Below are 16,232 nucleotides of genomic sequence, written 5' to 3' on the forward strand. Positions count from 1 at the left end.
TGTGTAATCTAGGACTCCATTGACTTGTTGCTACACAGGACTCATTACACAGGACTTTACTTTTGCTTACAGCAGTTTTAAGGTTAAGTTCACCTTTTGAAAATTTTACAAGGTACACTCATATTTGGGGTGTAACATGCTCCAGCTTTTTACTCCCTTCCCCTGTAACAACGGGCAGAGAACCTTCTCCCCTGCAGCCACTATCATATTTTAAAATTTGTGAATAAATAAACTGCAAGACTGGCAGACTGACTTGTGGTCCTCCAATGACTACGAGCATGCTGATCGGCATGCTCATAGTCCATTCACTCTTCCTCCAACTTTATAACTTCATGCATAAGCGCAGAAAGCTACCCACTTCATGGGTAAGCGCAGAAAGCTGGAGGGAGAGTGCAGGAACCTGATTTTGCACCTGCAATCCGCTACTGCAGGCTACTGTAGGAAAGTATCCTTGTGTCAGGGGATGTAAAAGCAGGGCCAGATCTAGCCTGTCTGATGTGGGAGTGCAATAAAAAATGTCGGGTCAGCAGGGCAGAGGACAGGGGTCACTGCTGGCAGGGCACTCAGCAGAGCTCCTTCTTCCATCCCTGCACTTCACACAGCCTGGGCACAGGCAGCAGAGCTCCTCCTCACCACACAGATGGCTTTGGGGGGCACAACTAAAATCTAGGGGGGCATAGCCCACCCCAGCACCCCCCTAGATCTGGCCTGTGCAAAAATGATGTATATGCTGCTTTGAAGGGCTAAATTAAAGTGAACCTGTTGCTTTGACTTGCAATGAGTTCATCTTAAAAATAAAATAATTGATAGTTTGACAAACTGTTGTATGACCTGCTCTAGTACTTGTTCCTTTTGTTTTGGAGTTTGATCTAGGGCAAAAGGTAAGATAGCATTCCCTTTACTTTGATTTCTGGCCATTTGTAATACAAACTACCTGATTGTTTACAACCATATATGAAACAGTGTTAAAATTTACATGATTTATTAATTATGCCTAGATCTTTTCCATAGGCTAGAACTACTTCATCTGTATGAGCACTGCCTCCTCGCTGACATAGAGTTCTGTGACCATCACAATGTGGATCAGCTCTTATGGAAAAATGTCTTCTATCAGGTCATCGAAAAGTTTCGACATTTCTTAAAAGAGCCATCACCTGAAAATGAGGAATTTCGCAAGAAGCTGCTGCAGGTCTTGGATGAGGTGAGCAGATCAGAACAGTATGTATTAAGTTGAAAGGCTTGTTCTTTCTCTGCTGCATTGAACAGGCAGCATATGACCCAAAACGTTTCTTGCATGTTGATAAATCGTTTTAGTGAAAAATATGCAAAGAATAACAAGATACCGTTTTAATGTTTTCCATTGATTGCAATAGGCACATTGATTGATTTTAGCTGAACTCCTAGTTTTCTAGAAGTTTACTGCAAAACACAGTCCAGTGGTATGTGGTACTCATGCTATCTAGGAGTTGACCTTTAACAAGTAAGTCATTCTAGACCTATTGTCTTTGGTTTACATCATATCATTGCCCTTGTATCATGTAAGAAATCCTTAAAGAGGGAGAGGGCCATTTTATCCAGGATAACAATGACCCCCCTCCTAAACCCCAGTAACTATTCTCTATAAAGGGGAAAAAAAACTGGCTAAGTGATTAGGGCTTAGGCCGGCCATACCATGTCAAAGTAATTTGAGTTCTAGTTAAAAGAAGCTAAAGTACTCTTGTGTGGAACACAAATGAGGCTCTACAAGTTGGGTAACAGTAGGTACCTGGTATTGTGTTTTTTTTGTTTTTTTTTTCTTTTTTAAGCAGTTCCCTATTGCACTACAGCCGAAGGGCGCAGTTGTCTGGTTCTGGGACGATGTCCATGGACGGCATTCCAGGACACAACCCCAGAGGAGCGCCGCCGGTGATCGCTGTGTCCTACAGACACAGCTGAACACGTGATATGGTAAACGGCCAATCATGGCTGCCTTTTAACATGTGATCAGCTGTGTCCAATGACACAACAGTTCACCGGGTAACTACAGTTGCCGGTTATCAGCTGCATTTTCCTCACGCTGTCATAGCATGAGGAAAGTACTGCCGATAACGGTAATTGTCAGAAAAATGATCGGCACTGATCATCAGGGCACTGATGATCAGTGCCAGCCACCTGTGCCTTGCAGTGCCGCCCATCAGTGCCAGCTCATCAGTGTCACCTATCAATGCCCATCAGTGCTGCCTCATCAACACACATCGGTGAATTAGAAAAATGACCTGTTTGTTTCCATTATAAAATTTTGCAAAGAAAAACTTTTTTTTTTTTTTTACATTTTTTGCTCTTTTTTTTGTTTATAGCACAAAAAAATAAAACGCCCAGTGGCGATTAAATACTACAAAAAGAAAGCTCTATTTGTGTTAAAAAAATTATAAAAATGTCATATGGGTACAGAGTTGCATGACCACGCAATTGTCATTCAAAGTGTCACAGCGCTGAAAGCTGAAAATTGGCCTGGGCAGGAAGGGGGGTATAAGTGCCCAGTAGGCAAGTGGTTAATAGAATAGAGGACAGGTGTAGTGAAGCGGAATTTCAGCAAACCTACTTGTGTCTTCCTTTGGTGCATGTTGGAAAACTCCTACTGTTTTTTAGGTTTCTCCTTCACCTTTTTCCCAATGTGTTCCTCCAACTTTTTTCTTTGAAAGATATTACAATAGACATACTTCCTGTCTATGGCGCCAGCCTTCCATATGACCCAGTGACTCATAGACAGTCTATGGGACTTCAGAAAATGTCAGTCACTGCCGCTATGCCCTATGTGGTGTTTTACAACTTTCATACAGATGGGTTCATATGGATGAGCACTGGGGAGCTACAGTTCATTGAGGGAACCATGAATGCCAACATGTACTGTGACATACTGGAGCAGATCATGATCCCCTCCCTTCAGAGACTGGGCAGCAGGGCAGTATTCCAACATAATGACCCCAAAAAAACCTCCAAGATGACCACTGCCTTGCTAAAAAAGCTGAGGGTAAAGGTGATGGACTGGCCAAGCATGTCTCCAGACCTAAACGCTATTGAGCATCTGTGTGGCATCCTCAAACGGAAGGTGGAGTTGCACAAGGTCTCTAACATCCACCAGCTCCATGATGTTGTCATGGAGGAGTGGAAGAGGACTCTAGTGGCAACCTGTGAAGCTCTGGTGAACTCCATGCCCAAGAGGGTTAAGGCACTGCTGGAAAATAATGGTAGCCACATAAAATATTGACACTTTTTGGGCCCAATTTGGACATTTTCACTTAGGGGTGTACTCACTTTTGTTGCCAGCGGTTTAGACATTAATGGCTGTGCTGAGTTATTTTGAGGGGACAGCAAATTTACACTGTTATACAAGTTGTACACTCACTACTTTACATTGTAAGAAAGTATCATTTCCTCAGTGTTGTCACATGAAAAGATATAATAAAATATTTACAAAAATGTGAGGGGTGTACTCCTGTGAGATATATATGTCCTATTTAGCATTGTCCTAGTGCCTCAGTACCCGTGCAGATGTATGCCTGTTTATAAATGTGGTGTATTTAAAGAAAATATGGCAAAAAAGGCAAATAACAAATCAACAAAATGTTATCAGGATTTAAAAAAAAAAAAAAAAAAAAAAAAAAAGCTGCTACCCATATTTGAATGGCTTGGAGTGCCGCTGTAAGTATTGAAATTCCTGCTCTGATGATCCACAACTGCTATGGGTGCCATCCTCCGGGAATACTCATACAAAAGTCACATTGTATGGTAAATAGAACCCAGTAGTTTTAGTCTAACGTAAGCTGTCCTGTATAAACAGCAGAAGCTCTGCATTTTTGTAACACTTAAGTGTCAGATGAACGGACCATAGTGGGCAAAAGATAGGTAGATATATGTATTAGTTTCATGGGTATTTTCTTCATGCACAATTTTCTCTTCTCTGTAGAGTACAATGTTTTTTGATGGTTTGCTTCAGAAGTTGCAGACAACATACCAGTTTAAATTAGAGGATTATATGGATGGGATGGCAATTCGAAGCAAGCCCCTTCGCAAAACGGTATGTTGTGTTCATGTGTTTTTTGGCATTATGCTATGATTTTCAGCTTCTGAGAAATTACTTTTTATTTTGTGAGAAATGCTTTTTATTTTGCTCAGGTGAAGTTTGCTTTGATCAGTGCACAGCGATCCATGATTTGCCAGGGTGACATTGCTCGTTACAGAGAGCAGGCTGCAGACACATGTAACTATGGAAAAGCTCGCAGGTAACAACCTCCATTTGATATAATATTTTACTACCTTAAAGCAGACTCCTGCCCACCCCTCGTTTTTTTTTTTTTTGTTTTTGTTTTAATAAACAGCCAACAATAATGAAATTAACATAGGAAGCATAATTATTCCCCAATTTCATTGCTTCATTCACCCCATGCCAAGAAAATCTACAGTGCCATCTTAAGAACCACTTTCATTGATGGCTAGCTTCTTTCTAGCTTTTGGGTATGGCCCACCATTGACATTTTGTTTTGTTTTCCCCCCTAACATCTTGAGGCTGAAATCACATTGACTTCTAATAAAATACAGCAAAAATGGATGTACATTTCCATCCATTTTATGCATGTTTTAACACGCATTGACTTGCGTTGATGCACCTTTGACGTATGTTGATGTGCGTTTTAGTGCTTGTTAAAATGCACTGCATTTTGCAGGATTTCCTGTGACGCCACATCCTGTGGGCTACAAAATCAAACTTTTTTACTTTACTTTTGTTGCGCTGCGTTGATCTGCATTTTACACGCATTGACCTGTGTTGCGTTAAAATGCATACATGTTGCATTTTAACGCAATGCAGGTCAACGCAGCATTGTAGTGTGAACAGGATATATAAAAACCATTGTGAGGTGTCCTTGCGTTGACCTGTGTTTATAGCTGCACTAAAATGCAGATCAATACACAGCATCATCTGCTTCTCCAGCGGCTCACGAGGGAGAATGAAGATTAAGAAATGGGTAACAGAAATGACAACCTTTTGCAATATTAGTTTATTATGTTAACATGCATAGTTGCGTGCTAATGTGCTTCTTATGTTTTGAGGGGAAAGGTCTGCTTTAATTTTGCGAGAAACCTGGTCTGCATGGTGATTCTCAACAATGTCTTTGCAGCTGGTACCTAAAAGCACAACACATTGCTCCAAAGAATGGACGACCGTATAACCAGCTGGCACTTCTCGCCATATACACGGTAAGCTGAGACTTCTCACAGCCACAAATCTGTATTGGTATATGTAGAGGGGTGAAAAGGCAAGGAATTTAATTGCTTCCCCTCCACTCTATAGCAGAAATACTGTTACAAGGCGGCAGGGGTGCGAAAAATCGTGTGTGTGTGTATGTATATGTGTGTGTGTGTATGTGTATGTATGTGTGTGTGTGAATTTGCTGTTCTGGGTAGGGGGCACGCGCCCTACCCGCGCCACCATTCGCTGCCTCGGCTGTCAATTACTGGGTCCCAGGCGGTGATTACTCGCCGGCACCTGGTGATCGCAGAGTATCTCCGGGGGGAGAGACCTGTATGTAAACAATACAGATCTCTCCCCTGTCGGCTCCTGTATAGCAGAGCCATGCAAAGCAGTGTGCCCTCAGTGAACCACAGACACAGCACATGTAGTAAAACCGCACACAGGTAACCCTTTGCTCACCCCAGTTGTTAACACCTTCCTGCTCAGTGCCATTAGTACAGTGTCAATGCTTTTTATTAGTACTGATGACTATATTGGTGTCACTGGGGATGTCAGTGACACCAAATCCATTCTCCCCAGTGTTAGAATGCCCACCGCAGTCCCTCTATAAGTCACTGATCGCCAGCATTACTAGTACAAAAAAAAATTCCTGTATCTATACCGGCATTTGTAATTGCTATAACTTTCACATAAACCAATTAATCTACACGTATTGGGATTTTTTTTTTCTTTTTTTTTTAGCAAAGACCTGTAGCAGAATACATTTTGGCCTAAATTTATAATGAAAATTGATTATTTGCATTTTCTTTACTGGACATGTTGAATAGCAAAAAGTCAAAAAAATTTTTTTTTTCTTTTCTCAATGGTCTCTTTTTGTTTATAGCGCAAAAAATAAAAAAGGCACAGGCGATCAATTACCACGGAAAGAAAGCTCTATTTGTGGGGGAATGAGGACGTAAATCTCATTTGGGTGCAGCGTTGCATGACTGCGCAATTTGTCAGTTAAAGTAACGCAGTGCTGTATCGGAAAAAATTGCCTGGTCAGGAAGGGGGGTAAATCCTCTGGAGGGCAAGTGGATAATTAGTTAATCGGTGCCTCTGCCTCCACGTTTGGGTTCTTGGCTTGACCTAAAAGTAGCAACAGACATAATAATCATGACTTTAGGTGGTTGAAAATGTGATGGTCTTACTGTATTGTTGTATATATTTATTTTTCATTTTTATTTTTTTATTTTTTTTTAATCAAATATTAAAATTTAGCATGTTTTACAAACAAACCCCAACATTATCCTCAACAAAAATTCCACCCCACCCCTCCTCGAGCTCCCTAGCATTGAGATTACCCTTACAGAACATAAATTATAAAACAAATACAGTTATTGGTAAACTTAAAATGGTGTACATAAGGCAAGAGCATGTCTATTTACTTGTGAGTATACCCAGATGAGTAGGTACCATGATAATAAAAGTACATTTATAGGATGGTTTCAGTTGCACACTTTGGTTTGGCTGCAGTGGTGGTGTATTGGCGGTTTTCATGCTCTTTACCTTGCAGTTTTAGCCTCAGTGCCATAGACTTTCCAGTGGATTGCATGTTTTTGCCACAGTTTCTGAAAGCGTACCAAAGATGCAACATTCTTGCAAGGCTAAAACCACGTGTAAAGAGCATGAAAATCACTGATACACCAGCAATGAGATAGTTAAGTCCCATATATATTTGGACACAGGCACAATTTTCATACTTGTACACAATTTATACACAGTCCCTCCATTTCAGGGGCTCAAATGTAATTGGACAGATGAATATAGTCCTAAATAAATTTTTCATTTTTAGTATTTTGTTGAGAATCCTTTACTGGCAATGACTGCCTGAAGTCTGGAACCCATGGACATTACCAAAGACTGGGTTTCCTCCTTTCTGATGCTTTGCCAGGCTCTAACTGCAGCTGTCTTCAGTTGTTCTTTTTAGGTTTTTTTGTCTTTTAGTTTTGCCTTCAGCAAGTGAAATGCATGCTCAGTTGGCTTGAGATCAGGTGATTGACTCGGCCATTGCAGAATATTCCACTTCTTTTCCTTCAAAAGCTCTTGGGTTGCTTTTGCAGTGTGTTTTGGATCATTATCCATTTGTACTGTGAAGCGTTGGCCAATCAACGTTGCTGCATTTGGCTGAATCTGGGCTGACAGTATATCTCTAAACACTGCAGAATTCATCTGGCTGCTTCTGTTTTCTGTCACATCATCAATAAACACCAATGACCCAGTGCCACTGGAAGCCATGCATGCCCATGCCATCACACTGCCTCCACCATGTTTTACAGATGACGTTGCATGCTTTGGATCATGAGCTGTTCCAAGCCTTTTCCACCCTTTTCTGTTCCCGTCATTCAGGTACAGATTAATCTTAATTTCATCCGTATAAAGTATGCTTTTCCAGAACTGGTCTGGCTTTTTCAAATGTTTTTGGCAAAGTCTAATCTGGTTTTCTATTCTTCAGGCTTATGAATGGTTTGCACCTTGTGGTGAACCCTCTGTATTTGCTCTTGTGAAGTCTTCTCTTGATTGTAGACTTTGACAATGATATGCCCACCTCCTGGAGAGTGTCATTCACCTGTCTGGATGTTGTGAATAGGTTTTTCTTTTCAGTTTAATTGACGCTTAAAGCGTTCTGGGCCCCACCACCTCCCCCCCAAAAAAAATTAGCAGCAACAAATACTGAGGCTGCTGACTTTTAATAGTAGGGTACTTACCTGTCCAGGCATCCAGTGGTGTCCTTACCCTGAGACGATTCTTCATCGCCTGTCAGGTGCTGGCGCCACCATCTTGACTAAGGGAAACCAGCAGTTAAGTCTTGCGGCTTTACTGCTGGTTCCCTACTGTGAATGTGCTGCACTTTGTGAATGGGCTGCAGTCCTCTAAGACACCCCCCCCCCCCCCAAAAGGTGCCATATGTGGTAGCGGAGGGAGGAGGCAGGAAAGTGGACCTTCCACTTTTGGGTGGTACTCTGCTTTAATGAGGAGAATATAAGCAACTACAGCAAAAAAAATATTTTTTCTTTTGGGATAAAATAGGACCATTGTAAGGCCCCCTATCGGTGGTAAATGGTTTGTCTCATCACTCTACTGCTTTTTAACTGCTACTTATTATTATTATTATTATTATTAATATTATACAGGGTTTATATAGCGCCAACAGTTTGCTCAGTGCTTTACAATATAACGGGAGACAATACAGCAACAATCCAGTTCAATACAAGAGGGATAGGAGGGCCCTGCTCCTTGGAGCTTACAATCTAGGAGCTACTTTGACTGTTAAAGGAAGTTGGCAAATAAGACTTACTGGCAGGATCACCAGGCAAAAATAGAGGAGAAAAAAAAACAAATGCAGCCACCACATCTAAAAACTGGTAACCTGCACATAATTTTTTTTTTTTTGTTTATTACTTCTTTAAGAAACAGGGGTCTCGGAGTCTGTCATTCCTAACTTGCTTAATGCAAAAAGACACTTCACAAAGATTTACTATCATACCTGGAAATCCTTCTTTGCCTGGTGTGAACACCAGGCATTTCAGTCCGAAAGATTACTATGTGCCTTGCATTCTTGTCTTCCTGCAATCCCTTCTTGAACATAATTTGGCCTTTAAATTCTCTAAAAGGACAGGTTTTGACCTTGTCAATTATTTTTCAAAACCTCTGACCCATGCTTTCTCTTGTTGAAAACCTTTTATTCAAGGTGTAGCTTGCATCAAGCCTTCATTGCAGCATCCTGTGCTTCTTGGGATCTCAACTTACTTCTCTCTGCTCTGGACATTCCAATACCAGATATCTGTAGCCCAGCTTTGTAAGGCTATCATCCTGGTTCTTGTTCATACGTTTTTCAAAGTTCTACGAGGTGTATGATCTTCTGAGGATTCAGTGTTTGGCTGCAAGGTTCTTGCAGCGGCACTCAGAAGTTAGGTCTGCTGACTGTTGTGCCTGTTGGCACAATCCTTTTTGCCTAGTTGTTGCCCATCTTTCTCTTTAATTGCTTGGGGACGTGCCAAGAGGAATTTTGACTTGTCCGTGAACTCTATATCTTTGAGTTTAGGACACAGGCCACCCCTCCTTCTTTTCCCTGGTTACTCTGCATTGCTTGCTACAAAATTGAGGAGTCACGGAGTGGGGTGCATTTATAGGGAAATCACCCACAGAAAGTTTCCCCAAAAGCTTGTCAGTGTCCAGTCACCTTGAAGGTATAAGCCCATAACCCAGGGTCTGTGAATACTCACCCTGTGTCCTGCACTTTACTCCAAGATATGAAACTTACAAATCTGCCAACGTTCTTTAACTTCTCTCGAAGTCATCACCGAGCTATGCCGCCTCTCCCGATGCTTATTCTTGGAGCCCTTATTCAACAGTTCATTGTAACATCTTTTATTGGCCATTGATATTCTGGCATTAAATTGATGAATGGCAGGGCAAAACTTAGTGATGATATTGACAGAGGTCTGGACCCAGTATACGGTCTGTTTGGAAATCGGGTCTCCCAGTGATTATTCTGAATATAGTCACTTATACTTTCTGAAACCACGCAATCCAACCATATCCATTGTCTAATAGAGCGGTCCCTGCCAGGAAAATACAGTGAAAATACAGTGATTATTTCTAGCTGCTGCCAATAATCACATGAAAAATCTGACAGGCTGGTTGTACTCAAGTCTTAAATAGTTGAATTGGGTACAATCAAACTGCCCACAGGTGGTTTGAATCTTGGCCCATTCAGCAGGGACTGACTGAGATTCGAACCATCTATGGCCAGCTTAAGAGTGATTAAAACTTCAAAAATGTATTTTTGGCATCCAGATAAGCGGTTTTTGTCTGATTGTCTTTACGTTGCAAAGTGAACTGTCTTCATTGATACATCAGCACCAATGTATAACTGACACATACATTTGTATGTGAATGAGTTTGGGGGTTAGGGAGGTGTCTAATTTTGAACTTCCTTATGCTTGTGCTGCCTGTAATTGGATTTGCTTAGTTTAATAAGTGAAATGTGAATTGAATTGTTTGCTTGTGCTGCAGAGGAGGAAACTGGATGCTGTTTATTACTACATGCGCAGCCTGGCTGCCAGCAACCCGATCTTGACTGCCAAGGAGAGTCTTATGAGCTTGTTTGAAGAAACTAAACGCAAGGTAAGATGCTTCATTTTATTGGTGTTGAAGGCACTGTAATTCTTTTCTCAGGAACTGAATGATCTGTAACCTTCACTTGTAGATCTTTAAGGTTTGACTTGGTAACCTGAGCTTTTAGAAAACACATAAATTCTTTAACTGGTTTCAAGAACGTTATTTGAGACTTGAAAAATCGCAGAAAACTTTGGAGGGTATGCCCTTTGGTGGTGGTGTGTTTTTTTTGACAAATAGAAAAGGTAATTCTCTAATTTTTATTTTTTGCTTTGTCAGTTTTGCCAAAAGCCTCTGGTATGGCATAGGGAAGTTTAAACATTATAAGGTCTACATCTTCAGTACACAAGGGACATGAAAGTTTTTTGTCCTTGCGACCAGGAGTTAACACACGGCAATTCTAAGACTACAAACTAATACAAAACTAAATGCATGTCTTCAGGCCACACATATGCCCTGGCCCTATTGGAGCAATGCTAATAACAGTCTTAGTTTTAGTAAAATGGTCGTGAGAACCACAATGGGGTTCAGGGTAGGATTTCTGCTGCTGTTCCTAATTTTTTGAGAAATGAATTGCATGTGCACGCCGGAAAATGATCACACTGACAACGGTGCAGTATAACCACGTCCTCATCTCTGTTTATTGCAGGGCGGTGCTTAACCTTTTTTACATAGAAAACAATAGAGTATACGTCATTATGTAAATATGATCATAGTCTAAAAAGCACATTTTGGTTGGCTGAAATATAGAAAGAAGGCAAAAACTTGAAACTTGTCGCCGTTATCTCTTCACTCCCTCACATATTCAAGGCCGCAACTGCAAGATCCTCACAGCTCGACGGGTGGGGTTGAGAACATCGCTGAACAAACAAGTTAAGGAGGACTGCAAAACCCAGCAGACAAAATATATACGCACAACACATATATTTAGAAATATAAAGTATAAAAATATAAAAGTAAATATGTATAAAGTGTATATATATTTAGGAGGAAATCGAATAGACATTTTACCATAGCCATCACATTAGGTGCCCATTCATTAAAGATGAATTCCAGGTGTGTTGAATTTTTACATAGTTACATTGGTCCAGCTTACCTGGCCAATGCCCCTGAAGGCTGGAAATATCTGAAGTAGACACCACTGTTCCAGTGGTCCCAACTTGCTTCTGGGTCCTGTGTTCAGCAGCTAGCCTGATGTATTCTGAACACAGGCTGTTGGCCACTCACAACAATGGCTGTTCAAAGAATGCACTTAATTTCTGTTTGGACAAGGTGGAGAGTGAACGTTACTGCCTCACCTTTTCACAGGTGGTGAGTTGGGAAGTGCCCCTTCTTCATTCAGCTTCGCTTAGCTGTGTGGCCTTTGTGCAATCAGTGGGGCCCCCTACATGTTTCTGGGATTTTGACCCTGGTTCTGATGGAGGCCAACACCTGAAGTCTCCTGACCAGCCTTTCCTGTCCACCTTTCTTTTCCTTGGGGATTGTTGACTGGCCTGAACTGTTTCTAGCCACAGTTTGAGCAGCGATATACAGTGGGGAAAATAATTATTCGATCCCCAACAGATTTTTTAAGTTTGCCTATTTATAAAAATTTTTTTTATCGTGGGTGTATTTAAAATGATAGAGAGAATATCAACCAAAAATTCAGAAAAAACATATTATACATGAGTTTCAGTTCAGTGAGTAAAATAAGTATTTGATCTCCAAGCAAAACTTGACTTGGTGGTACTTGGTGGAGAAACCCTTGTTGGCAAGCACAGAGGTAAGACGTTTCTTGTAGTTGGTTACCAGCTTTGCACACATCTTGGGAGGGATTTTGGTTCTTTACAGATCTTCTCTAAATCCTTAAGGTTTCTTGGCTGTTGCTTGGCAAATTGAAGTTTCAGCTCCCTCCATACCCTTTCTATAGGATTAAGGTCTGGAGATTGGCTAGGCCGCTTCGTGACCCTAATGTGACCCTAATGCGCTGCTTCTTGAGCCACTCCTGTGTTGCCTTGGCAGTATGTTTTAGGTCATTGTCATGCTGGAAGACCCATCCACAACCCATCTTTAGTGTTCTGGCTGAGGGAAGAAGGTTCTCATCCAAGAATTTACAATACATGGCCCGGTCCATTGGCCCCTCAATTCGGCATTTTTCTTCCTCTAAACACGGCTAGTCAAGTTAATGCCAAAGAGCTCAATTTTGGTCTCCTCTGACCACAGCACTTTGCCCCAAATCTTCTCTTTATGTATATATGTGTATGTATTTGTGTGTGTGTGTGTGTGTGTGTGTATGTATATGTATGTATGTATGTATATATGTGTATATATATATATATATATATATATATATATATATATATATATATATATATATATATATATATAAATATATATATCTTTTCATGTGACAACACTGAAGAAATGACACTTTGCTACAATGTAAAGTAGTGAGTGTACAGCTTGTATAACAGTGTAAATTTGCTGTCCCCTCAAAATAACTCAACACACAGCCATTAATTTCTTAACCACTGGCAACAAACGTGAGTACACCCCTAAGTGAAAATATCCAAATTGGGTCCAATTAGCCATTTTCCCTCCCCGATGTCATGTGATTCGTTAGTGTTACAAGGTCTCGGGTGTGAATGGGTAGCAGGTGTGTTAAATTTGGTGTTAGCGCTCTCACTCTCTCATACTGGTCACTGGAAGTTCAGCATGCCACCTCATGACAAAGAACTCTCTGAGGATCTGAAAAAAAAATTGTTGCTCTACATAAAGACGGCCTAGGCTATAAGAAGATTGCCAAGACCCTGAAACTGAAACATGCTCAGCATCATATTCAGAGGTTATCTTTGGGGAAATAGACGTATGAGTGCTGCCAGCATTGCTGCAGAGGTTCAAGGGGTGGAGGGTCACTCTGTCAGTGCTCAGACCATATGCAGCACACTGCATCAAATTTGTCTACATGGCTGTCATCCCAGAAGGAAGCCTCTTCTAATGATTATGCACAAGAATGCCCACAAACAGTCTGCTGAAGACAAGCAGACTAAGGACATGGATTACTGGAACCATGTCCTGTGGTCTGATGAGTCCCAGATAAACGTATTTTGTTCAGATGGTGTCAAGCGTGTGTGGCGACAACCATGTGAGGAGTACAAAGACAAGTGTGTCTTGCCTACAGTCAAGCATGGTGGTGGGAGTGTCATGGTCTGGGGCTGCTTGAGTGCTGCCGATACTGGGAAGCTACAGTTCATTGAGGGAACCATGAATGCCAACATGTACTGTGACATACTGAAGCAGAGCATGATTTCCTTTCTTTGGAGACTGGCCACAGCTCAGTATTCCAACATAACGACCCCAAACACACCTCCAAGACGACCACTGCCTTGCTAAAGAAGCTGAGGGTAAAGGTGATGGACTGGCCAAGCATGTCTCCAGACCTAAACCCTATTGAGCATCTCTGGGGCATCCTCAAACGTAAGGTGGAGGAGCACAAGGTCTCTAGCATCCACCAGCTCCGTGATGTCGAGTGGAAGAGGACTCCAGTGGCAACTTGTAAAGCTCTGGTGAACTCCATGCCCAAGAGAGTTAAGGCAGTGCTGGAAAATAATGGTGACCACACAAAAGATTGACACTTTGGGCCCAATTTGGACATTTTCACTTAGGGGTGTACTCCCTTTTGTTGCCAGCAGTTTAGACAGTAATGGCTGTGTGTTGAGTTATTTTGAGGGGACAACAAATTTACACTGTTATACAAGCTGTGCACTCACTACTTTACATTGTAGCAAAGTGTCATTTCTTCAGTGTTGTCACATGAAAAGATATAATATCTTTTAAAAAATGAGAGGGGTGTACTCACTTCTGGAAGATACTGTATATTATGAATTATAATATATGTACACACACAGTTCCATATATATTTGGACACTGGCACAATTTTCATACTTTTGGCTCTGTATGCCACCAGAATTAATTAAAAGAAACAATCCAAATGAATTTGAAGTGCAGACTTTCAAAGGGTTGAACATAAATACCAAGTACAAATTTTGGGAACTGCAACCATTTTTTATACACAGTCCCTCCATTTTCAGGGCTCAAATGTAATTGGACAAATGAATATAATCATAAATAAAATGTTTATTATTATTTTGTTGAGAAAATTTTACTGGCAATGACTGCCTGAAGTCTGAAACCCATGGACATTACCAAAGACTGGGTTTCCTCCTTTTTGATGCTTTGCCAGGCTCTAACTGCAGCTGTCTTCAGTTGTTCTTAATTTATGGGTCTTTCTGCCTTTAGTTTTGCCTTCAGCAAGTGAAATTCATGCTCAATTGGGTTGAGATCAGGTGATTGACTCGGCCATTGCGGAATATTCCACTTCTTTTCCTTCAAAAGCTGCTGTGTTGCTTTTGCAGTATGTTTTGGATCATTATCCAGCTGTACTGTGAAGCATCGTCCAATCAACTTTGCTACATTTGGCTGAATCTGGGCTGACAGTATATCTCTAAACACTGCAGAATTCATCCGGCTGCTTCTGTCTTCTGTTATATCATCAATAAACAACAATGACTCAGTGCCACTGGAAGCCATGCATGCCCATGCCATCACGCTGCCTCCACCATGTTTTACAGATGATGCTGTGTGCTTTGGATCATGAGCCGTTCCAAGCCTTCTGCACACTTTTTTTCTTCTTCTAATCATTCAGGTACAGATTAATCTTAGTTTAATCCATCCCAAGAATGCTTTTCTAGAACTGGTCTGGCTTTTTTAGATGTTTTTTGGCAAAGTCTAATCTAGCTTTCCTATTCTTCAGGCTTATGAAATGTTTGCACCTTGTGGTGAACCCTCTGTATTTGCTCTCGTGAAGTCTCTTGATTGTAGACTTTGACAATGATACGCCCACCTCCTGGAGGGTGTCCACCACTTGTCTTGATGTTGTGAATGGGTTTTTTACCATAGAGACGATCCTGCGATCATCCATCACTGTTGTCTGCTGTGGACATCCATGCCGCATGTTTTATGTTGCTGAGCTCACCAGTGCATTCTTCTTTCCTCAGAATGTACCAAACTGTTGATTTGGCCTCTCCTAATGTTGCTGCTATCTCTCTGATGGATTTGTTTAGTTTTTGAAGCCTTACAATGGCCTGTTTCACTTGCGTGGACAGCTCCTTTGAACGCATGATGTACTAGATTCCAAATGCAAATACCACACTTAGAATCAACTTCAGACCTTTTACCTACTTAATTGATGAAGAAATAAAAGAGTAGCCCACACCTGGCCATGAAACCGCTTTTGATTCAATTGTCTAATTACTTTTAGTCCCTTGAAAAAGGGGGGATGTCTACTCTTAAAAGCTGTAATTCCTAAACCTGTCCTCCAATTTGGATGTACATACCCTCAAATTGAACCTGATACTGTGCACTTTCAGCCCATATCCATGATATAACTATAGCTTGAATATGTTTTGGTAAATAATGGAAAAATCTATAAAATGGTAGACAATGTCTTCTGAGATATTTAGTAATTACCAGGGGATTCAGAAGATCTAGTTCACTAGTTAGTCCAAAATGTTTTTCTTGGAGGCTTCCAGAGCCACTATTGCCATATGCACTAGACAAGCTATATCCCTTGCTTGAGAGCATGGTGCATAGATTTTTGCTTCTTTAAAAGCCCACTCTAATTTCGAAGGAACAGATCTGCAGAGCTCTATTTGGTCTAGTCAAGATACCTTTTTGTTACAGAGCGGGAGGTACACTTGGGAAGACTTGGCTTTCCTTATAAAAGTTCTACAGCCAGAGGTTCCACCCTGAAGAAGATTTTATTATTGTATTCTCTCAGGTTGCTGTCCTGGAAGATAATTAT

The 16,232-nt window shown here is 41.1% G+C and overlaps 1 protein-coding gene across 1 annotated transcript in view; it reads left to right on the forward strand.

Annotated features, from left to right (window-relative positions):
- SMG6 (SMG6 nonsense mediated mRNA decay factor) overlaps positions 1-16,232 on the forward strand; it is a 481,063-nt gene that overhangs the window by 49,107 nt on the left and 415,724 nt on the right. Inside the window, exons 3-7 of the mRNA XM_089657570.1 lie at positions 1,012-1,201; positions 3,947-4,057; positions 4,156-4,262; positions 5,157-5,235; positions 10,289-10,399. Coding sequence (XP_089513696.1) covers positions 1,012-1,201; positions 3,947-4,057; positions 4,156-4,262; positions 5,157-5,235; positions 10,289-10,399 — 598 coding nt within the window. The remainder of the gene's footprint in view (positions 1-1,011; positions 1,202-3,946; positions 4,058-4,155; positions 4,263-5,156; positions 5,236-10,288; positions 10,400-16,232) is intronic.

Source organism: Staurois parvus, unplaced genomic scaffold, assembly GCF_062004578.1.
Source record: "Staurois parvus isolate SC_StPar_1 unplaced genomic scaffold, SC_StPar_1.0 ptg000029l, whole genome shotgun sequence".
Taxonomy (NCBI): domain Eukaryota; kingdom Metazoa; phylum Chordata; class Amphibia; order Anura; family Ranidae; genus Staurois; species Staurois parvus.